At 40.4% G+C, this 23,797-nt stretch overlaps 1 protein-coding gene across 1 annotated transcript in view; it reads left to right on the forward strand.

The window, feature by feature from the left end:
• Nucleotides 1-577: 577 nt before the first annotated feature.
• Grpr (gastrin releasing peptide receptor) overlaps nt 578-23,797 on the forward strand; it is a 290,008-nt gene continuing 266,788 nt past the window's right edge. Inside the window, exon 1 of the mRNA XM_033760373.1 lies at nt 578-1,131. Within this exon, the coding sequence (XP_033616264.1) occupies nt 947-1,131 (185 nt within the window). The 5' untranslated portion in view covers nt 578-946. The remainder of the gene's footprint in view (nt 1,132-23,797) is intronic.

The following is a 23,797-nucleotide window of genomic DNA, read 5'->3' on the forward strand; positions in this document are numbered from 1 at the left end:
GAAGCTGCACATTTTAGGTTTCCTTACTAAAACGGTTTGAACAAGTTCTCTTGTGATCTTTTTCTTCTCTTTGTCTGACAGTGGGACATACTATTTCTGCAGTCGAAGCTTTCCCTGATGACTAAAAAGCAACATAAACTGCATGGTGGCCGTGGGCCGCAGACTTGGCGAGACTCCACCAGTGGAGGTGGTGCCGGCGGTGGCGGCAGAGGTGCCCGAGGGGGAGCCCCTGTCACTGAGCTGAGGAAGGGAAGTCGTGTTGCTGTGAGGAGGGGAACCGCTAGGTGGAGGAAGGCTTAAACGGACAGGGGCGGGCACACCGAAAGACTCCACCCAGGGGCCGGACGAGGGAGGAGCCGGGGCTGCGGCGAGAGGCGGGGCGAACCGGGTGACGTGCGGGAGGCCTCTCTACTGAGGCCAACCGCACCGGAGGTAACGCGGGTGCTTCGTGCTGTGAGTAAGCCGATTGGTCCTATCGCGATCGGGAGGCGTGGCGCCTACCGGAAACTAGGCCACGTGACCCGGAAGCGGCTACTGCCACGGCCGGTGCGCTTGCGTATTTGTGCTCTTGTCTCGGGGATGCGCGCGGGCGGTTTCGGTTTCTCTTGCGCTTAACTGCCCGGAGGATGGGGTTCCGCGGCGCCCTCAGTTGACCCCTTGGTGCAGGATAGGGAGGGTCCGGACCGCAAAGAGCCGAATTCGAGTTCCAATGATTCTCCTTGCCCCCAAAGAGTGGGACAGAGAGGTGTGACGGTCGGTGAGAATAGTGGGAGGAGGGGAGTGCTACCCCTTGGGAAAACAAACCGGCTCTGTTGAAGCTAGCGCTCGCGCTCCCAGGGCGGCCCCGCCTTCGATTCGCCCTGCCACAGCCCTAGCCCCGACACTTTCGCCCCAAGCTTCGCCAGTCTCTGCGGGCCCGCCTCGCCGGTTCAGTGCTGCGGACTGGATGAGTTACTGTCCGTTCTGGGCTGCAAAGTCCCGGCAGCACTTCGTCTTCGGTATCCCGCTTCCTTCACACGCGGTCGCCCTCACCAGCCGCCTGGGTTCCAGTTTACCCTTGCCGACGACTTGCTGTGCCTGGCATGTCCTTCCTCTCAAATGTCACATCTGTGAAGCCTCACCTAAAACTCTGTAAGAACGAATCCCTCTTTCGCTCACGTGCCTTTTAGCCTCTCCTTAGTACATCGTGGCTTTTATTCATTTTGCATTTGAACTTAGTTCACTGCTTGGTATGTAACACAACAGATGTGAGTGGACTGATAAGACTCTAAAATGATAAATTTGTTAAGAGCCATAATGCTGAGCTAACGCTGAGCAAATAATGGATGTTCGTGAGTATTATTTTTTGAATGATAGAACGGGTGTATCATTTAGTTCTCATCTTTTATAGATAAGGGAAGGGGAGCCCTACGGGATTAGGTGACCTTGCTTGAACAGCCACGGGTTTCCCATGTCGAATGCTATTCATTCCCCGAGCCACCCAGGTTCTTACAAAGGAAGATAAAAATTTGCTTTTGTTGGGCCATGCCCTCTTTTTAATAAACAATTTTATTTAGTCTCCTGAATTCTGTAATGTCCCAAAGTATAAAAGAAATGCTAAATATTTCATGAAGCTGAATTTAATCAGTTTGGAGGACTCTTATTAGCTATTATGTTCATTTGGGCGTATTACAATATCTGTGAAACTAAGATGGTATATAATAGGGATTTGAGGGCATTTTAAAATGCCCCTATTTAACAAAACAAAAAAGTATAGTACCTCCCCTTTTCAGCACTACTATGCTGCTTGGAAAGTTTCCTACTAACATACATGATTAATGTGTACTAGAATATTAAAGAGTAGTCTGCAGAAAGCACAGAGCCAGCTTTCTGTAACTCTTTAGGCCCCCTGCCTAAATCTCTCCTGCTACGTGCTCAAACATGCCCCAAAGATGCTTGGTAATGTCCTATTTCTCCCTTACTACAGGAAACATCAGACAGTTCAAAGATAGCTGTAATACTACGAAACGAAAACTGATTCTAAGTCCTCCCTTTGCTTTTTTTCCTGTGCAAAACTCGTTTGTCCTCAAGGTTTCTGAGATCGACACCTGCAAGATTAAACTCATTGGTTATGCTCCTGTGTTGGTCTGTGAATCAAAAACTGAGGACTGGCGACTTACTGGTGATATATTGGCAGTCTCATCTCTGTGTTTACCTAGCCAAAAAAAGGTAGGGGTGGGGGTAGGGAGGGAAGGCATTATGGGAAAAATAATTAGCAGCTGAAAGCAGCTATTACATAATCCTGGCTGCTTATTAATTTAGCAGAAGAAATGGCTTATTAAATTCTAATAGCAACAGCACAACTGCAAACAACCTAGCAATTAACAGTGCAGGGCCATTATTTTGTTAATATGTTCTCTTCTTCTGGCAAGTGTATAAGAACAAAATTTGTAGAAGCAGATGGTCTTTTTCAGTAGATTATAGATGGTTTATTCCCCAGTTTTAGTATTAAGTGATAATTGTGAATTCACTGTGAAAGAAAAAAGAAAGGCAGTTGCCATCTTTGTTAGTAATTAATTGCTTGACTTTGATTCCCACAATTTCCAAATTGTAGCCTTTGTTATATACATTTCTTCTTATCTAGTATCTTTTTCATCTGTCGTGTCAAAAGGGTATCATTTTCAGTCCTTTTTTTGTTTTGTTTTTTGTTTTCTGAATGATCCTGATTTCTTGGTGTTAATAATATAAAAATTAGAAGACAAAATTATTTTTTAAAAATTAAAAATCAGACTTAATACTTGTATCCTAAATATTAAAAAAGTGCCTTGCTGGCATTTGTGCTAAATGCAAGAGATGAGGGGGAAATAAGGATTTTACCTTTTAACAATAAAATTGTTGGGCTTTATGTAATTGTTCAAAGTTCTCAAAGTAATTTTAATTTCCTGTTAAATGTATGATGGCCATATGTTTTTATCCCCTCTCCTCAAAAGACCATTAAATGAAGAAAACAAAACAAAACAAGCCCAAGATGGGGGGAGTGTTTAAAACATACCCACAATTACAATAGGAGGGAAACATAACCACATGGACATCAACAGAACAACTTATCATGAATATGTCTGTAGTGTCAGAGTATACTATCAACTCATCATTTAAACACTGATGATTTAAATAAAATTGTATTGACAATATAGAGCAGAAGTTGAAATAATGCTAAAATAGATACTATCTGAAATAAGTTCAGAAATAGAATTATTAAGATATTCCTTAGATACCAGGACTAAAATCCAGAAGCAACAGCAGATTTCTTTCCAGGGACAGAATCTTGAGGTAGGATCTAATAAAGGCAATTATTATATTGTATTTAGATTTTTAGTTAAATAATTTTAAAATATTTTAATGAAGTACATAAAAGCCTAGTTAGTTGCTAATTATATATTATGGACTCTTATGGAATTCCTTTAGCTAATCTAGATTATTCAGAAATTACTAAATAAAAATGTCTAATAATGGAATTCAGGCTGAAGCTGTGTGCAAGATATGTTTTTAAAAGATGCTTTGGGTTTGTGAATTTGCATCTCCAAAGATAAAGTTGTTCCAGGGAGAAAACTGGTCAAAAATAATAATTGCCAGGCGTGGTAGCACACGCCTGTAATCCCAGCACTCAGGAGGCTGAGGCAGGAGGATCACTGTGAGTTCTAGACCAGCCTGGGCTATATAGTGAGTTCCACATCAGTTTCAACTACATAGTGAGACCCTGTCTCAAAAAACCAAAAAAAAAAAAAAGAATTTGTGAATCAGATCATTTCAAAATAGAGCTGTCACTGCCAAAGTCCACAACAATGAGCTAAAGAGAAAGGTAGAACATACGCTCTTTCTTGAGATTCGTTTCCATAGCTTCGAATAAATTGCAGCAAAACTACGATTCCATTGTTAATATTAGGTTAAAGTAGTGAGTCTTAACCTGGGCAAGTTTCACCCCAGGGGATACTTGGCACCGCCTGGAGACATTTTGCTTGTCACAGCTAGGAGTAGGTGATGCTGCTGATATCTAGTGGGTAGAGGGCGGGGTTGCTGCAGGACAGTGTGCAGGACAGTCTCCAAAACCAAGAATGACCAGCCCCAAATGACAGCAGTGCCAAGGTTGAGAAACCCTGGATTCATCACTGAGAAGGTCTTCTATAGACATCTCAAGAAACAAGACAAGCACTATGTTCATAGGAGCTTTATTTTTCCTCTTTATCAGCGGAATCAGAGACATTCTTAATACTTGATACATAAAATCTTCAACTTCTGGAAAGGCTGGCCATATACATGAGCCAGTCAGTATTCTTTAATGGTAACTAGAATAAATTTTCCAAATAGAATTTTTTAAAAAAGGGACCCCAGAACAAAGTTATTTAAGAACTTAAATCCATGAGATGACTATTCCATCCATTCACTGATTTACCCCAAATGCTCATTATGTGTCTTTGTTGGTAGTAATAGGGGTACAAAGATAAATAAGGTACTGACTCAGTCTTTAAACTGCCAACACAGAATTTCTCCTGACACAGAATTCCAAGTCTTTTGGAGACAAACACTAGATGGTCAACGGAACAGTCGCCAGTTACATATGAATACATTTTCTTTTAGGAAATGACTGGAGATGCTTCATAGAACTTTAGATTTCTGTGACTAACACCTTGAAAAACTATTTGACCTCATGACTTCCTGGGGCTCTTAGCAGCAATCTTTTCATTCTGTGAATTTTTGATAGCATTCTTAGTTCACAACAGTGTAATTGAGGAAGATCCTATGTTTTTAACAATTTCAAATAATGTTTTTGCTTGGTTCTTGAAATAATCTAATTCTAAATAGCTAAGCCAGCTGTTCTAGAATGCTCTTAGGGGACTTGTGAAAACATACATTGCTAGGCCTCATTCCTAGAGCCTCTCATGTAACTGTTCTGATTTGTGGTTTCAAAATGTGTTTCTAACAAGTTATAGAGTAATGCTGCTGGTCTGGGGGGCTGGTCTGAGAACCACTCCTGCATACCAAAGAAGAAGAAAAGTTATGCTATTCAACTGTAAAGTTCTTAAAGCCAGGAATTATAATTTCCTAGACAAATGATCTAAAGAAAAATAGATATCTGTTTTTTTTTAATCACTGACCTCATTAAGTCAGATAACATTGAGAGTAGTATTCCCAGTTCTGTGGACCTAAAGCTAAATCTGTATGTACAACTCATATAGCCATTATCTGCCCTGTACAAACTAATGTACTGTAAGAGTCTAAGGTAGAAATTGGAGTGCCTAAAGAAAGCTAAAAATCATAAAAATTAGATATTTATTTGATTAATATCACTATTCCAATTATTTATGACAAGTAGGACTTGCCACTGAAATATCACAAACAGGGCTTGGAAAAGAGAGAGTTGAGAGGGAACAGTTACCCCAGAATCAATATCCCTGGATAAAAGAGAGACCAGCACATAGTAATCAAAATCTGTTCTTTCTGGGCCGTGAATTTAGCTCAGTGGTGCTGCACCTGCCTGGAAAGCACAAAGTCCTGAGTTTGATCCCTGGTAACAACAACAAAAAAAGAATCTGCTCTTTTCTTCCTTAGCTAGCATGTCACTAGACCCAGTTCCTCATTCTCCTCTGCAGGTAGATGGCCGAAAGAGCTGATTCAACCATTGAAATGTGGGCTGAAGAGGTATCTGGCCAGGCCCATAAACCCTCCCATCCTGCCCAACCCTGCCTTTGCCACCTGGATCATGATACCCAGGGAATCCTTGAAAGTCATGTATTGAATACAACTAGTCTCTGTCAGTCTAGGTACTTGAATGACTGCATGGAATAGATATACGCAGACTACTACCTCCACCATCCCTCCAACCATCAATTGTACTTGAAGTGACTGAGAAGTACTTTTGTATTAAACCACTGATTTTTCCAGCTTTATCTGATACAGTTGTTAGCATTGTTGGCTATTTTTGCAAGCTGTTTTGTACTCAATTTCAAAGAGAAGTAGCCAAAGTGATAGGAAAAACAGGTGAATTTTCAAGTGGATAGATCTTTTTCATTGTAATCCTGCTTTCTGTGCTCCATCATATGTCTCCCATTGATGTTTGAAGACAATTGTCACACAACCTGAGGCCAGAATTGAAAACTTTTCATCTATCAAAGAGGCAAAAAAGGCCAGGTATGGTGCTGCATGCCTGTAATCCCAGCCTTTTGGAGGTGAAGGCAGGATGAGTGAAAGTTCAAACCCAGCTCAGACTAAATAGATCAGTGTCTTAACACACACACACATACACACACAGACAATCTTTTTTGCCTTTTTTTTTAAGACAGCCATCTCACTATGTGGTCCAGGTGTCCTCAAACTTGCGATGCCTCAACCTCAACCTCCTGAGAGCTGAGATTATCAGAAAGGACTTATTTGAGGCTATTCTTTACATTCCTTGGACAGAACCTGGCATTCAAACCAAACAATAGATAAAGCAAAAGAAAAAAATAATGAATGGCTGGAAAGGGCTGAGGAAGTGGAAAGGGATGGGACACAAGGACACATTTGGGTAAGCTGCTTAATGGGCAAATATTGTCATCAATCACTTAGAATCAAAAAAACCCAGTTTCCAGTCTATTTGTGATTGTATTATTTCTGTATCTTCTAAATAGGAAAAGTTAAAACATTAGCCTAAAAGTACTTACTATTAGCACTCTTTATACTGCATGGACATTTTAATTAGATGATTAAAAAATTATTGGAAATATTGCACACATTTTAAATGTAACATATATAAAATAATTGTTCTTTCCATCACAGTATACTACTTATTGCCAATGAATATCAGCCCATTATCTTTAGGCAAAATAATAGTAATAATAATCATGATAATGATAATAAATTTTAAAACTGAGAAACCACACCGACTCACCCTCAAAAATAAACTCATTTCTGCCTTCTCTCTGCTTGGTATTAAATTATATATATCTCCACTAGCCAATGAAAACCTTTGAACCCAATTTCCAAGATTGGGATGCTGTAACTCTTGGTATATTTCATCACCTAATAACAATACTTTGCCTAAAATAAGTACTCAAAACGTTAATTAAATTGACTTGAAATGCCAAAAAAAAAGATTTAGCAATGACCTGTCTTATTACTTCTTGAATATTATCAGTTTATCTGAAATATTCTCTTCCTTTTCATCATCACTAATATTGCACTATGTCTGACTAACAAATTGGACTTTGAATCTCAGCCCCTTCCCTCTGCCTGATAATGTTCCTTTTGCACATGACCACATGAGTGATTTTTTACACATAAATCCAATAGAGATTAGACCCTCTGGTTAAAATGCTTCAATTTCTTCATTATTTCATTCAATTTATGCACTGAAGTTGAGCCAGGTACTCACTGAATGCTGGGGATAAAAGAAAGGGCAACTTTGATAAGGAACTTTCCACTAGGTTTATGTGGTATAATGGGGGGCATTCTTTACCACTAGCAATTCCAATTCAGAGGAAGAAGACCAGGGTGCCGTGGGAGCACATAAGAGAGTTCCTAACCTAGAGAGTTGGTGGTAATGGGTGGTAGGGTCAGAGGTTTCCCACAGGACATGGCCTTAAGGTAAGATTGAAAAAAAAAATGGAAGCCAAGAGATGACAGAGCAAGAGGGTTCCACACAGAAAGAATAGCATGTTCTAAAATAAAGAGATGGGTGTGTGACTGTCTTAAGGATCTGAGTGTAAGCAAACATGGCCAGAGTGTACATGGATAAGTCTGCAGGACCTTTGGAAGGAGATTCAAATATTTGGACTTGATATAAGGATATGAGGCTATTGAAAGACTTTAAGTAAGGGCAGCATCATCATCAGTTTCAAGTTTTACAGTTTCATCAGTATATGGATGAAATTTGGGAGATACTGTAGTCAGAGTTTAGTTGCTGATAAAATATACCATTCTAACTGGTACAGACAGAAGTAGTCTAAAAATGATTAGAGTCGCTGGAGGAGCAAAATCTAGATTGAGCTTCCAGGAAAGCCTTCCAGAGTAACACTGCAGAACTTGACTGCCAGAGAGCTGTTGCCTCTGCTGTGATCAGTGAGCTGGAATATTAAAATGCTGTTTCCATGTAACTTCTGGCTCCGGGACTATCCCTCCTCTGCCATGATCTGGAAATCAGAAAGCTGCTGCCAGCAAGATGGATTCTCTTTTCACTCATGTCCCCAGGGACTGGATACTGGACTCCCTCTACAACTGCCGCTGAGAGCCAGATGCTTCCATAACTCTGCCAACAGAAATAACAAAGGCAAAGCCCCTTCATGATATATCACTTCCACCTTCCAAAGCTTGCATGGGTGCATCTGATTGTTGGAATCTGTACCACAACTAGAAGCCTAGTGAAGGAATGTAGCTTTTAGTTTCCTGAAGGGAGCACTACTGGGAAGTTAGAATGGAGATTCCCAATGTCCTCTGCAGAGGTCAGAACTAGTAGCCAAGAAGCCAATTGTGAGTCTGTTGAAGAAGTCACATGACAGGTGAAGGTTGCCTGAGGAATAAAGAGAAAGCTACAGATTGCAGAGTTTAGGAGGCAGGGTTGATTGGTGTAGGTTGCTTTGATGTTGCAGCAGGATAAAGTTAAGTATACACATAAAGTCAAGAATACACTGGAGGATAACTCTCTGAGAAAGGAAATCCAGGAAGAAGACTGCAGGTAAGATGATGAGCTCATTTTGTGACCTCCAAATTCAGCCATATGTGGGGCCTCCAAGTGGACAGTGGAAATTGTTGATACAGGTTTAAAGGCTCCAGAGTGAGATTAGAGCTAGTGCTAGATTTGTGAATCATCTACAAAGAGCCAGTAAATAAAGCTGAGTAGGAAGATGAGATCATTCCAGGGGAATGTATACAATAAAAATATAGCTTTTTAGAACTCTGGAAAGGAGAAATATGAGCTGGTTCCCTTGAGGCTCCCTACCCAATGTTACTGACATGAGTATGTTAGGTTATGTGGAAAAAGGAAATTTGCCGATATAATTAAATTCACTAATCAGTTGACCACAAGATTAGAGAATTATCTAAGTAGGCCTAACCTAATAATTCAGGGCTCTCTTTAAAGAAGAAAAAAGTTTTCTCCAGTTCGTAGAAGTCAGAGATTTGAAGCATGAGATGAATTTAACAAAAGACGATTTATTCATTGCTATAATAGAAGGAGCCACATGGGAGGACCTGAGAATAGCCTCCAGGAAGTGGAAATGAAACCAGTTGAAAGACAACAACAAAAAGTCAGGCACTTCAGTCCTACAATCACAATGAGCTGATTCTACAAATAACCTGAGTGAGCTTAGAGTTCCAGATGACCACACAGTCCCAGCTAACAGCTTGTTTTCAGCCTGTGATACCTGAGCAAAAGACCCAACTAACTTGGACTCCTGATCCACGGAAACTGAGAAATAGTTAACTGATGTTTTAAGCTGCTGTGTTTATGTCAGTCTGTTACACGTTAATAGACCATGTATACAGATGACCAGGATACAGATCAGAATACTAACATAGGGTACAGGCCACAGAAGCCCATCAAAAGAAGACACAAGAGGAGATCTAGAAGCATGAAGACATAAAACCAAAGGAAGAAATTTTGATAACCAGAACAAAGTTGTCAAATGTGCCAAATATTGCTGGAAATTCAGGAGAATTCAGGAGAAAGGGAGGGTTCACTGGATTTTTTTTAAAAAGCCATTTGAGCGAAGTGATCTATAGAAGTCGCCATTGCAACACATGAAGGGAGAAGTGGAGACAGCACTTTTAGACTTGAAAAGGAGGGAAAAAGAGAGGGAGTGTTGCATGAAGTTAGAGATGCTGTTGCCTAAGGTGGGAGATGCATGCTGATGCAAAGGAATCCATAGAGGTGGAGAAGTTTGAAAACATGGAAAAAAAGGAGCAAAAACTCGATACTACAAAAACACCAAGTAGTGAGGAGATGGTGCAAACAAGAGTGCAGGTAGAGAAACTTGAAATAAGAGGAGGGACATTTCTTGCATTTTGCTCAGAACAGTGAATGATATGGGATGTTATGGTTTGTATCTAGATGTCTCCCCAAAACCTCATGTGCTTTGGGAGGGCTTTAGGGAGATGACTGGATCATGGGGGCATGGTACCCATCAGTGGCTTGGAAGGGTCTGTCTTCCTCCCTTCTCCCTTGATCTCTCTCTCTCTGCTTCCTGCCTCTATGCCATGAGCAATTCTTTGTATGACCCTTGGAGCCAACAGTCTGTGGACTTAAACCTCTACAAAATGTGAGCTAAAATAAACCTCTCCTCCTTTAACTGTGGATGTCAGGTATCATGTCTCAGCAATGAGAAAGTAACTAAGACGGGGTGGGAGAAAGGATGTAGGTTAAACTTGTAGTTTGGTGGTAGGAACAGAACCCTTTCCTGAGCCTATAAGATTATCTTCTGAGTATGAAAAAGGGAAGTGGAGGTGGAGATGGGTTGGAAAGTGTGGAACGGAGACTTTGGAGAGTTGGACAGTTTCAGGAGCAATATGGAAGGATGAGAAGGTACTGAGAGTGCAGCTGAGATGACATGGCAAATGGGTCACTATGTATGATTGGTTGCACTGGTTGAGATGTGCCAGAGAATTGAAATGGAAAGGTGAGAGGCTGAAGTGATGAAGTGTGGAATTTAAGCAAGACAAAGCAGTGAAAATGAAATTGGGGAGGTGCAAGGCAGGGAGGGAGGCTGGGGATGCTAATAAAGCAGAAAGTAATGGAGTTGAGGAAGAGGAAGATCCCGTGCCTTCTAAGTTCAGGTTACATTAGAGTAACAGGGAGAGATATCTGGAAGTATCAGAAGCTGGAGAGAGAGAGGGAGATTTTTTTCAGAGGTAGGGAGGCTGAGGGGATCAGGTGAGGTGTACACCAAACAAGGATAGAGTGGGTGGCTGAATGGAAAGGAGAGAAAGGTCATTGGAGAAGGGAAGATGAAGGAAGAGACTCACTGGGCTTCGAGTGGTGGGTTGTCCATGTGACCATCAGAATCATTTGGAATGGTAACAGGAGGTTAGGGTACAGCACTCGGCTAGCATGCATAAGCACCACAAAAAATAAAAATAAAATGTGACAGTGATCTAGTTGCTAAAGACCCCAAAGAAAGACAGGGACTGGTATAATGTCAATAGGAAGAGTGGAGTGTGATTTTTAAAAAAATATGTTTATTAACCAGGTGTGGTGGCATATGCTTGTAATCCCAGCTACTTGGGAGGCTGAGGCAAGAGGATCAAAAGTTTAAGGAGATCCTGGGCAACTTAGCAATTTAGCAAGACCCTGTCTCAAATAAAAAGAGTTGGGGATGTAGCTCAAGGGTAGAGTGCCCTTGGGTTTGATTCCCAGCACTGAAAGATAGATAGATGATAGATAAATAGATAGATATAAAAATCGCTTTATTGAGATATAATTTATATGCTATTAAATTCCCCCATTTCTACAATGTGTAATTCACTGGCTTTAAGTATGATAACAGAGTTGTGCGTCTATCATCACAATCAATTGCAGAACATTTTCATCACTCCAAAAAGAAACCCCACACCTCTCAGCCTACAATCTTCCTGTCTCTGCAATCCCTGGAAACCACTAATTTGCTTCCTATCTGTTCTGGTGATTCCATATAAATGGAATCGAGCAATATGTAGTCCTTTGTGTTTGCCTTTTTTTTTACTTCCTTTTACATTTTCAAGGTTCATCCATGTTGTAGCATACATCAGGGTTTCATTTCAGAGCACAATTTTAATAGGTAGACAGACCTTAAAGGAGCTTAGTGGAAGATGTAAAGCCTAACACTTCCCTTGGACACCAAGTCAGGTCTGGTAATTAATATTCAGTGCTAAATTGTTATAAGTACCTCTTTCTCTTGGGAGTATCTAAAATAAGTCAATATTAAATGTGAATACTTGCTGCTTCTCTGCCTACCCCCAGCAGTAAATATAACTGAACACTATTTCATTCCAAAAACTGAGTCAGTCATTGTTGGTTCATGTTAACTACTTGCCTAAGAAACACATTCATCTTATAGAGGAGATAATGAGGAAAACTGGCAATGCCCTAATAAGCTCTAAATTAAGCATACATAATGTTTAACAAAATATAAGAATCAGCAAAATTTTTTCTGCTTATTGATCATTAGTGTTAATGAGAACAGCAGCAAGTGGCTTTATTCCTGTTCACTTAGAAAGTATAAAAACAAGGTAAGCAAGCAATTAGAAAGGTTAATGCGAAGATTCAGTTTTCATCCCGATAAATGGAATAATTTATTGTCTAGCCTACTGACCTTGGAGGACCTCAATGGCTTCATCTTCTCTGGTTTTTGGCAAATTTTCAACCATTATTGGTAACAGAAACTGTGGAAATGGGATCAGAGCCCATTAAAAGCAATAAAACTGAATTAATACATTTATTTGCCTCCAGGAAATTTCTATTACAAGTAAGCAAAAGGGACCATTGTGTGTATGAAGGAACTAGAGTTCCTTATTAATAATAACAAAGTATTTTAGTCCATTTGGTCAACTGTAATAGGATATCATAGACTGGAGAGCTTAAACAACAAATGGTGGGCTGTGGGCATAGCTCAGTGGTAGAGAGCATGCTTAGCATGCATAAGGCCTAGAGTTCAATCCCTACCATCAAAAACAAACAACAAAAGCAATAAATATTGTACTTCCTTTTTATAGTTCTGGAGCCTGGGACATTAACGATCAGGGTGCCAATAGAGCTGCTGTCTGGGGAGGACAATCTTCTTGGTTTGTGGACAGTCATCTTCTCACTATATCCTCACAAAGTAGAGAAATGGAGAGAGGGCAGGTAAGCTGTCTTCAGTCTCTTATAAAGGCATTAATGCTATCTATCTTAGTTACTTTCTCATCGATGAGACACAATACCCGAGAACCCCAAATTAAAGGAAAAGAGGTTTATTTTGGCTCACAGTTTGTAGAAGTTTCAGTCCCTGCTCAGCTGGCTCCAAGGCAGGGCGTTACAGCAGAGGGGTTTGGCAGAGGAGAAATAGCTCACCGAACAACAGCAGGTGGCGGAGAGATCAAGGGAGGAGGGAGGGAGATATATCCTTCCAGGTCAGCCCCCTCCCCAGGTCAAGACCCATCTCCTATGACCAGACTTTACCCTCCAACATCATATATAGCTAAAAATTTAGTGGGGTAATCCACTGCTGAATATCATGCCCCCATGATCTAATCACCTCCCAAAAGCCCCACCTATGAACACAGGAGGCTTTAGGGGGACATCTAGAGATAAACCATAACATTCTGCCCTGGCCCCCAAAAGATGCATGCACATCCCTTTTTGCAAAATATATTTAGTCCATCTCTAAGAATTGACAAAGTCCTAACAGTTTCAGCATTGCTGCAAAGTCCAAAGTTATGGCCGGGGATTTAGCTCAGTGGTTCCGGCGCCTGCCTCACAAGCACAAGGGCCTGAGTTCGATCCGCGGTAACAAAAAACAAAACAAAACAAAACAAAACAAAAATCCAAAGTTTCCTCTGAGATTTAAGGCAAACTCTTAGCTGCGAGTCCCTGTAAAAAATAAAAAGAAAGTCAAACACTGCCAGCATTCAAAGACACAGGGTAGACATTCCTGTTCCAAAATGGATGAATGGAGGATAGAAATGGGACCAAAGCAAGACTAAAACCCAGTAGGGCAAACATTAAGTCCTGTAGTTTTATGTCCAGCACCTGGGCCAACCTGTGGTAAGATGTGAACTCCAAAGGGCTTGGATGGCTCTGCCCCTATGGCACTGTTAGTAATTGTAGCTCTCATGGCTTCTCTCTTGGGCTGGCTTGTGACTTTCCTCACAATCCATGTTCCTGTTTTTTGCAACTTTCTGGAATCTCTCCTGCACCTTCAGCTCCACACACACACACACACACAGCTTCACATACTGCCCTCTCAGGGGCACACAGCCTGGCCTCCCAGACCTTCTTCTGAAATCTCGGTGGAAGCCTCCCTGACCCAAATCTTGCATTCTGCATGTGCATAAAACCAACAGCACATGGATGATGCCAAGGTCTGGCTCCAGTTGGAGTGGTAGGCAGGCTTTCTTCTATCATGGCTGGAGAGGTCTCTGAGTGCCTAGACTGCTGAGGGCTATGAAATGAATCCCAAGGAACAAATTTCCTAGGTGGCCACCTTTGTGGAATATGTGTCTCTTCTAAAACAAAGTCTTTCACTCTTGCAATTTTAAGCCTGCAAAAGGTAGGGCCTGACTGGTTCCTCACTTTCCCTCAAGGCATTTTTCCTATTGCCCTATAGTTAAATACTTGCATTCTTTTTCACACTCATCTTTTCAAACTAAACTTTACTCTGCTCCATCTTTGCTGACCCAAACTTTACTGGAACTTCCTTTCTGATGAAACTCAGAACTTTTAAAAACATTCAGCATGCCTTGTGCTCCTGATTCTCGAGGTAGAGGTGACTAAAATCCCCCAACAGTAATCATGCCACCAACATCAGACTGCCTTGAAATTTCTTCCACCAGATTAATTAATCCATGACCCTTAAACTCCTTGCAGAGTCTCTGGACATGAGCAAAAGGCAGACAAATATTCTGCTATAGCATAACACACATGGCCAGGCCTCCAACTGCCAATAGAATCTTTCTTCCCAACCAAAACCTCTTGAGCTTGGTCTTTTCTGGCTGCGTTATTGCAACATTGTGGTCATCTGACTCTGACCAGAACCTCCCATCAAGATTGGCTCACAGCAGTTTAGGACTGATTTTCCAGCTGGCATCTCCAAACCTTTCCAAACTCCTTCCATGAGCCAGTTCCAAAGGCTTCTGAACCACTTGGTCAGGTAGTGTCACTGCAGTGACCCCACTCTCAGCACCAAAATGTGTCTTGGTTACTTTCTTGTCACTGAGACACAATGCCTCACACCCACAAGTTAAAGGAGGAAAGGTTTATTTTAGCTTTACAGTTTGTAGAGGTTTCAGTCCATAGTCACCTGATTCTAAGGCAAGTTGGCCTGGCAGAGGGGCATGGCAGGAGAGAAACAACTCACAGTATGGCAGCAGGAAGCAGAGAGAGATCAAGTGTGAAGGGAGGGAAATACATTCTTCCAGGCCACATCCCTGGCAACCCACCTCCTTGGACCAGGCTTTCCCTCCTAATATCACATTTAGCTATAAAGTCATCAGTGCACTAATCCACTGGTGAGTATCACACCCCCATGATTCAACCACCTCCCAAAGGCCCAACCTATGAGCACACGAAGCTTTGGAGAGACATCTAGATATAAACCACAACACCATCATGAGAGACAGCACCACCATTAGAACCTAATTACTTTACAGAGGTTAAATATCATCACTTTAGGGATTAAGGTTTAGACATATGAATGTTTTGATTTGTTTTGTTTTGAGACATGGTCTTGTTATGTAGTTCATACTGGCTTTGAATTCACTGTGTAGCCCAGGATGGCCTTGAATGCATAGAAATCCTCCTGCCTCAGCCTCCTGTGTGCTGAGATTGCAAATGTCTGCCACCACACCTGGCTCAACCTATGAATTTTGAGAGGACATGAATATTAAGTCCATAGCATGGAGAAAGTAACCCAAGAGACCAAATTTGCTGGTGAAAAGGGCTGAAGTTTTCTGAGGAGCTTGGATTATAAAAGATGTGCAAAAGCCTGGGAAGAGGAAGACAGCAATCAAAGATTCAAACCACTAGATGAGTACAGACCTGTAACAATAATGCAAAAAAGACTAACTAGAAAGAAATGGAATTTCGATGAGGGGTATTTGAAGGTTCACTGATGCAGTAGAATCTGTTTTGTTTGCCCAGTATCCTCCTTTTGGACCTCTTTTGGAAACTGTACCCTCATTCTTTGTGGAAACTGCTCTCCACTTATCACCATCACTCCCATTCAGAAATGAACATTAAAAGAATGGGCTGGGGAATGTTACTCAGTGTCAGGGCTCTTCCCTAGCAAGTGCAAAGCCCTAGGTTTAAGTACCAGCTTTGCAAAACAAAATGTAAACAAAACTGAAAGATTGTAAATCTTTAGGCTTGGACAAATCATATCTAAGAATATGAAGACAATATTCAAAAGAGATCCAGAAAGTATTGTCTGCAATCTATGGGAAATAGAAGCACTTCTTGAAGATAGGAAATGGGTGTCTTGGTTTTCAAAAATAAGGAGAAGGTAGATGATGCATATGTTTAGCAAGTATTTCGATGTTAATTCTCTTTTTAAAACATCAAATGGGTCATGTGTGAATGTCCAGGGAGGCGAGAAAAGGTAATCTTTTAAAGAACAGCATGAATTTACTAAGAAAAGCATAATGAACAGGTCTTGGTTTCTTTTGTGTTATGTTTGCTAGTAGACAAAAGGAATCCCACAGACACTGATTTTCTGTATTTTCACAAGCAATTTTTGGAAGTCTTTCATGGCTTCCTTGTGGAAAGAAAAGTTAGAGAAACTGGGTAGATGATAAGATAATTTAGCAGCATAACCACTCTATCCTTAAAAATGCCGATTAATGGGTCTATCTTTGTTAAATCTGCAAGTTTTGTCAACAGTCTGTACAGAACAGAGCTCTTTTCTTAGCATGGTCTTTTTCAACACCTCTTTATATTTTAGCTATGGGGATGGGCTGAGTGGATCTGATTATCAATATATGGAGAACAAGAAGCAAGAAAGGAATGTGAATAAATCAGGTGACAAGGCAAAGGCTAAACTGGCATTAGCCCAGAGATAATGCATCAGCCACCCAGTAACTTTTGGAATAAGGTAGGATAATGCATAAATGGCCATGTCTATTAAAATGAAAATTAGGACAGGGGATTTAGCTCAGTGGTTCTGCTGCCTGCCTTGAAAGTGTGAAGTCCCAAGTTCGATCCCCAGTACCCCCCCCAAAAAATTAAATAGGGCAAGTTTTAGTGTTCTCTCCTTGGAACCAAAGCTAAGGATGCGGAGAACTTGCTGAGTAGCAGCATGTTGAAGAAGAGACTTGAGGATATTAGTGGCCTGTATTAGGTAACAGCCAAGAGTATGATGAGGCTGCAAAACAGAGGGGAAAAACCAAAACCAGAGGATTTCTAGGCTGTTTAAGTAGAAATATAATATTCTAACTATCCTATGCCTTGATAATGAATCTTCTCATGATTTATTATGTTCAATTCTGGGAAACATATTTCATGAAGACAGAGATCAACTTCAACACCTTCATAAGAGTCACATCATAGTTGTTATAAATCATGACAATGAACAACAGCCAAAATGAGTGAGGATGGTTTGCTCAGCAAATGCAATATTTAGTGGCAAAAGACTGGTGCTTTTATGGCATCTAAAGATAGCATAGAAGATAAGATTTTGTTTAGTTCCAAGAAGAAAACAAGTTCCAATGCATAAAAGTTACAGGGTGGTAGATTTCAGATAGTACTACATAATAATTAGGAGTCTGGAATTAGAATTGGTGAGGCTTCAGTTGTTGGAGATGTTCAGTGAAATGCTGGCCAGTTCAAACTAAAGAGGACTTTCAATTCAGATATCCTCCAAAGCCTGCTTCAAATATGCTGTTGTTTTGGTGCGTGCATGCGTGTGTTTGTGTGTGTGTGTGTGTGTGTGTGTGTGTGTGTGTGTGTTTTTCTAAACAGAAATGTAGTATTTCATCAGTTATGTGTCAGAAGTCTAGAAATAGGTACAAGGGACTAAGAGGCCAACGTTGTCTTCTTTTTTTCTTCCCCCATCTCCTCCTTTTCATCCTCCTCCCCCTCCTCCTCTTCTTGAGTCTTCTCTGTGTTTTTCATGGTCTTCTTATTTTATGCCTCATTTATATTCATGATGTTGAAGTGACTTTCTTCCTCTTAAAACAAAAATCTTTCTTGCAATGGCATTTTTTTGCACCATGGATAGCTCCTAAATTAACAGAATCATGTCAGGCGTGGTGGTGCACACCTATAATCCCAGCACTCCAGAGGCTAGGGCAGGAGGATCATAAGTTTGAGCCCAGCCTGGGCAACTTAGTGATTTAGTGAGACCCTGTCTCAAAATTTAAAAAAAATTGTAAAGGCTAGGGATGTAGTTCTGTGGTAGTGCATCCCTGGGTTCAATCCCTAGTGCTGGGGGGAAAAGAAAGCAGAAAATCATACCTTTTCACAACTACTAAAGAAGCTATAACTCCACACCACAGTTTCCATGATTAAAAATCCACTGTAAGTAAAATGGTTTCCTCATTCTTTTACTGACAGGATTTCTGCCTTACTGGGGATAGAACTTGGGGCCTCATACATGCTAGGCAAGCATCTACCACTGAGCTACATCTGCATCCCAGGACTTTGTTTTGGAAGATACTTGGTGTTTGACACAAAAGCTTGCACAAGTTTTGGGAGAGCCATACACCAAACACTCTACCCTCAAAGTCAGGCCAACCCAGGCTTTAAATCCTAGCTTTTCCATACACCTATTCAGCTTGCTCAATTTTGCAGGACCTCAGTTTCCTCATCTTTTAAACAAGGTTAATAGCATACATATTTCAGAAAGTTGGATTTTTTTAAAGAAAGTTATTTTGAAGGTGAAGTAAAATAAAGTATGCCAAGGATTTGTCATAATGCTTAGTATATAACAGTCATACAATGGAATATAAATATTATTTTTTCTTTACACAGTAACTTTCCAACAGTTCTCAGCTCTTCTTGAAGTGATAGATCAAATTTAATTTCTTAGCACAGTAATCTTTAAATTTAAAAACGTTTGGTGCCAATTGCCTATTTATTTATCTAACCTAACCATTTATCTGCAGCTAAAATGTCTTAACTTCATAATTATTTAGAGATTTGTTTTTAAAAATTGACATAATGGTAGCTAAGTCTAAGACATGTGTTTAGCAGTAGACATTTTTTTTCCCACCTGTCCTCCTTCTATGTTGGAAGCTACAGTTTTCCAAAAATACTTCACCCAGAGAAAAGCAACTGCGGAGTTTCTGCCTCTGTAGCCTGCCCTAACCAAGATGAGGGCACTGACTGTTTCCTTCCTACACTTTGCAAAAATTGGCCACCTCTGTTTGATTTGAAGTCATGAGTCTGGATCACAGTGAGTGGTACACTCTACTTAATGAATCATTAGTAGAACAGAGAAAAGAACAGACTCAATTACATGCTGGGTTGGTTAACCAGCCTTTCCCTGAGCATTGCCCTGCTCCAACCTACGCTGGAACAGGGAGGCCTTTGTATAGCAACTACTCCCTCGCCAGTAGTTCTGTCTGTTGAACCTAAGACCCATATTCTACATTCTTGATTGATTTTAATCTGACTTGGCAGCCTTCTTAAGTACTGAATCCATCTGCAAGTGGGATAAATGAGGGCTTTGTATAAATAATGTAGTTACTGGGCTCTCTGCCTGGTTTTCCCCCCTCTCCTTGATTCCATACCCCATTGCAGGTGTCAAACTCCTAGTGATGACCCTTCAGGGTCAGGCTCTTGGGACTTGCTTAGAAGGTGATAAGTCCAAGAGATGAGGGGAAATGGAGGACAGAGAAACATATCAACAAATAATCAGGTGGTGATACATGCTGCTCTTCTCTCCTGGGCACTGAGGTTACCAGCCTCACACTACTGGAGCTTTCTCAACAAGCTGTGTTCTCTCACACCATAGTGACTTTGATGACCCGTGGAAACCTGTGGCATTCCGAAAATCTCAACCCTTTTCAACTCATCAGAGAGGCTTTTTTGATATCCCTGTACCATGACCCCTCGTGACGAATTTTTGTCTGTCCACTCCGACTAGTCCAGCAGACCTTTACAAGCAAGGACCATGTCATTTCATTTCCTGCATTTCAGAGACCTAACACAGTGCTTAGAATATAAATTTTACTATAAAGATTGCTCAATAACTCTTGGTTGATTGCCTGAATGGGTAAGAGGAGAGTTGAAGCCCAACTTTGATTTTTTCACTGTCACATACTAGGGGAGCCAGACGGTTGAAAAATAAACACATAACTATGTCAGGCAGTAAGAAGTGCCATGAAGTTAGAAGAATGTAGTAACAATGGGAGACACACAGTAAGCAGATAAACAAAAAGATCAGGAGGTAGTAGATACCTAGAGAGAAAGGGATCATGGGGGATACTATTTTGAATACAATGGGCAGGGAAGGCCTTCCTGGCAAAGTGGTACTTGCACACAGTTGTGAGGAAAATGGGCACCATAAACTTTCCAGGAAGAAGGAACAGAGGCTGTTAAGGCCCAGAGCTTGGTGGGGGGAGTTTCCGCATGGCATTTGGAATGTGGCCAGAGTAGCGTAAGCAAAGAGAAGAGTGGTAGGAGGCGAGATCAGAAAAAAGAAAGAAGACACAATTGAAAGATGAAGCATCTGTTTTCTGTAAGTATGGGTTTGGGTCCAAGTGAATATGATAGAGAAAACTTCCAAAGGAGACTTTAAATATCTAAGAAATACCAGAGGAAAGGTAGAGGGAGTTCTCATTCTGAAAAAAGTGACGATACCAAAGTAACAATGTCATGTACTTGATGTTATTCCCAGGTAATGGACTACAGTAGTAGGAGTTGGAATAGAGGGATCACAAAGAAGAGTACATCATGTCATTAAATTTCCTTTAATCTATACCTTCACTAATGATGTTGGGTTGGTTGATCAAAGTAATGTGGCACAAATAGTGTACAGAGATTTCTGCAAACTATTTGGCAAGATCTTGTGGACAGGACAGATAAACATGCTTTATATAAAGATGATTTTGTTCTTTTTTCCTCTTTTTTCATTGTTGGTAAAATGCATATAACAGAAAATTTTCCATTTTAATTATTTTGTTTTATTTTTTATTAGTATATGTTTGTGATTCATAATGAATATATTTATTGTAGGATACTGGTATATATATGTGTCACATCTTGATTCTTTTTACTTCCCCCTTCCCTATCTCCCCTCCCCAGAGCCATTTTAATGATTTTAAAGTGTACAATTCAAGGACTAGAGATGTAACTTAGTAATAGAGTGCTTGCCTTGCATGTATGAGGCCCTGGGCTCAATCTCCAGCACTGCAATAAAAATAGTAAATAATAAATAAATATGATGTACAATTTGGTGGTATTAAGTACCGTCACAGAAGCTTTCACTACTCTGGTTCCAGAATCTTTTCATCTATTAACAGTGATTCCCCATTACCCCCTTCCCTCTGGTGCCTGACAACTGCTAATCTATTTTCTGTCTCCATGGATTTGCCTATTGTGGACATTTCATATAAATTGAATCATGCAATATGTGACCTTTGCTTGTGTGGTTTCTTTCACTTAGTATAATGTTTTTAAAATTCACCCATGTTGTAGCATGGATCAGCACTTTGTTCCTTTTCATGGCTTCATGGCTGGAAAATATATCCCATGTATGGATAGACCATATTTTGTTTATGCATTCATTTGTTGAACATTTACAGTTGTTTCCATTTTTTTTTTCTTTTTTGGTACCTGGGATCAATCTCGGGCCCTTGGGCTTGCAAGGCAGGTGGCGGAACCACCCAGCCAAATCCCCGACCCCTGTTTCCACCTTTCGGCTATTGTGAATCATACTGCTGTGAATATTGGCGTGTAAATTTTTGTTTGACTATCTGTTTTTAATTGTTTTGTGTATAAACCTAGGAGTATAATCAATGCATCATATGGTAACTATGTTTAGCCCTTTGAGAAACAACCAAACTGTTTTCCACAGCAGCCATACCACTTTACAGTGTGTGAGAGTTCTAATTTTTCCACATCCTCACCCACAATTGTTATTTTTTTATTTGAGCTATCCTAGTGGATATGAAATGATGGTATCTCACAGTGGTTTTGATTTGCATACCTTAGTGGCTAATGACATTGAGTATCTTTTATGGGAAAGTGCCTAATCAAGTCCTTTGTGCATTTTTATTGGTTTTTGTTGTTGTTGAGTTGTAAAAAATTTTTATATTCTTGATATTAGACCTTTATCAGATACCTAACTTGAAAATATATTTTCCATTCTGTGGGTTGTTTTTTCACTTTCTTTGTGGTACACTTTCCTTCACTATAGTTGTTAATTTTGATGAAGTCCAATGTGTCTATTTTTTTCTTTTATTTCTTGTGATTTTCAGTGTCATGTCCAAAAATCCATTGCCAAACCCAAAATTATGAAAAATCGCTCCTAAGTTTTTTTCCAAGAGTTTTGTAGTTTAAAGCTCCCTACCTTCACAGTTATTGTACATATTTGTGGAGAAGTTGGAAAGGGCTGGTAGCATCTTCTCTGTCATGTAACAGTGGGAAGGCTGGCCTGGTTAGGCAGAGGGAGGGACTCCTGGGTAGAGGAACATCTTCTTGGAAGCCCACCAGGAGAGTTGGCTTCCTAGGACTCATTTAGCCTAAAGACTTGCAGATCAACTAAACACAAGTTTTCTTTAAATGGAAGAAATTAGCTAGATTTTCTGTAGATTTCTAACTCTAGAAATAGATCAGAGATAAGAGAAAACATTAAGTCCATTAATAGGTAGACTCTAAAAAGAAATACAGAGCCAATAAAGCAGCTCTACAGTACACTCAATGTACACATAGTAAGGAATGCTCAGAGAAAATCCCAAGAGGTGATTGATGGGGAGCCACTTGGCTGCTTTCCCAGGCCTTGAAAGAATAGCTTGATTTGGCCTGGGGTCCTGAGCAGACTAAGTAGGAGGTATTAACCTCTGCGTACACCTCCTTTGGTTATGTGGTATTCCGATACACTTTGACTCTTCTGTCCCTTTTTCCACTGTGATTATATAAACTTCACCCAAGGATCCAGGAAAATCTTCCTGTTTTGAAGTCAGTGATTAGCAACTTTAATATCCTTTTGCTATGTAAGGTAACATAGTCATAGGTTCTAGGAATTAGGACATAGTCATCTTTGTGGGAGGTATTATGCTACTTTTTCTACCATCTTTGTCATTTTTAGGGCTTAAAAGGATCTCTGAAGTGGGATGGAACCAGAGAGTGAAATATGGCAGCTTTATTTTCCCATGTTTTTCTTTCATTCTGGAGAGTCTGCTCCAGAACTTTCACAGTCTTTGAGCATAAACCTTGTGACTTCCTGGTCACTGGTCATTCGAACTCAGCCAGTTGATTTGCCATGAACCCCAAAGAAGATGTATTCTCTTCTTCAAGGAGCCCTGTCTTTGCATTAGTATTAGGTCAAATGGTGTTTGCCCATGTTTAGTGCCAGTTATGAAATCCTTAGGTAGGGACAATTCTACAAACAATAGTGATTAGGAGTAAATCATGTTCATTGAGGAGACTTAGAGGAGAAAGGTCGATGAAACGTATGACAAATAATGTTATACATGTATTTTATTTCTCTCCCACTCTTTCTATAGTGAAGTGTTTTGGGGCAAAGAATAGTTTGAAACAGAAAAAAATGGACTTTTGGAGAAAGAATCTGATTTCCCAGACTTATAGAGAAGTTGGGAGGGAACAAGGGACACCCAACAAGAAATGTGTCATCAGGAATTAGAAAGACTTGAGTTAATGGTCAATGTAATGAATGGCCTTGCTGAAGTGGGATTATCAGAATCTTGGATGTGAGCATCTGGAATTTGTAAAGCAACCACCTTTCTGAGCTAAATATCTTGATATTGTTCCTATGAGACAGCTTGTTGCTAGGTTTCCTGAGGGGAGGCACAGGGTGGTCCAGCAGACCATCTGTTCTCTTGAGATGACAAATTGATCAAATTTTCAGATGAAAGAGGAGTGGAAGGGATACCAAATTCAGAATCAGGATTTTAAAAGATTATAGCAAGCCAGAAAGATAAAACCTAACCAGATGAC

Source organism: Fukomys damarensis, unplaced genomic scaffold (assembly GCF_012274545.1).
Source record: "Fukomys damarensis isolate Sample0158 unplaced genomic scaffold, DMR_v1.0_HiC HiC_scaffold_39, whole genome shotgun sequence".
Taxonomy (NCBI): Eukaryota; Metazoa; Chordata; class Mammalia; order Rodentia; family Bathyergidae; genus Fukomys; species Fukomys damarensis.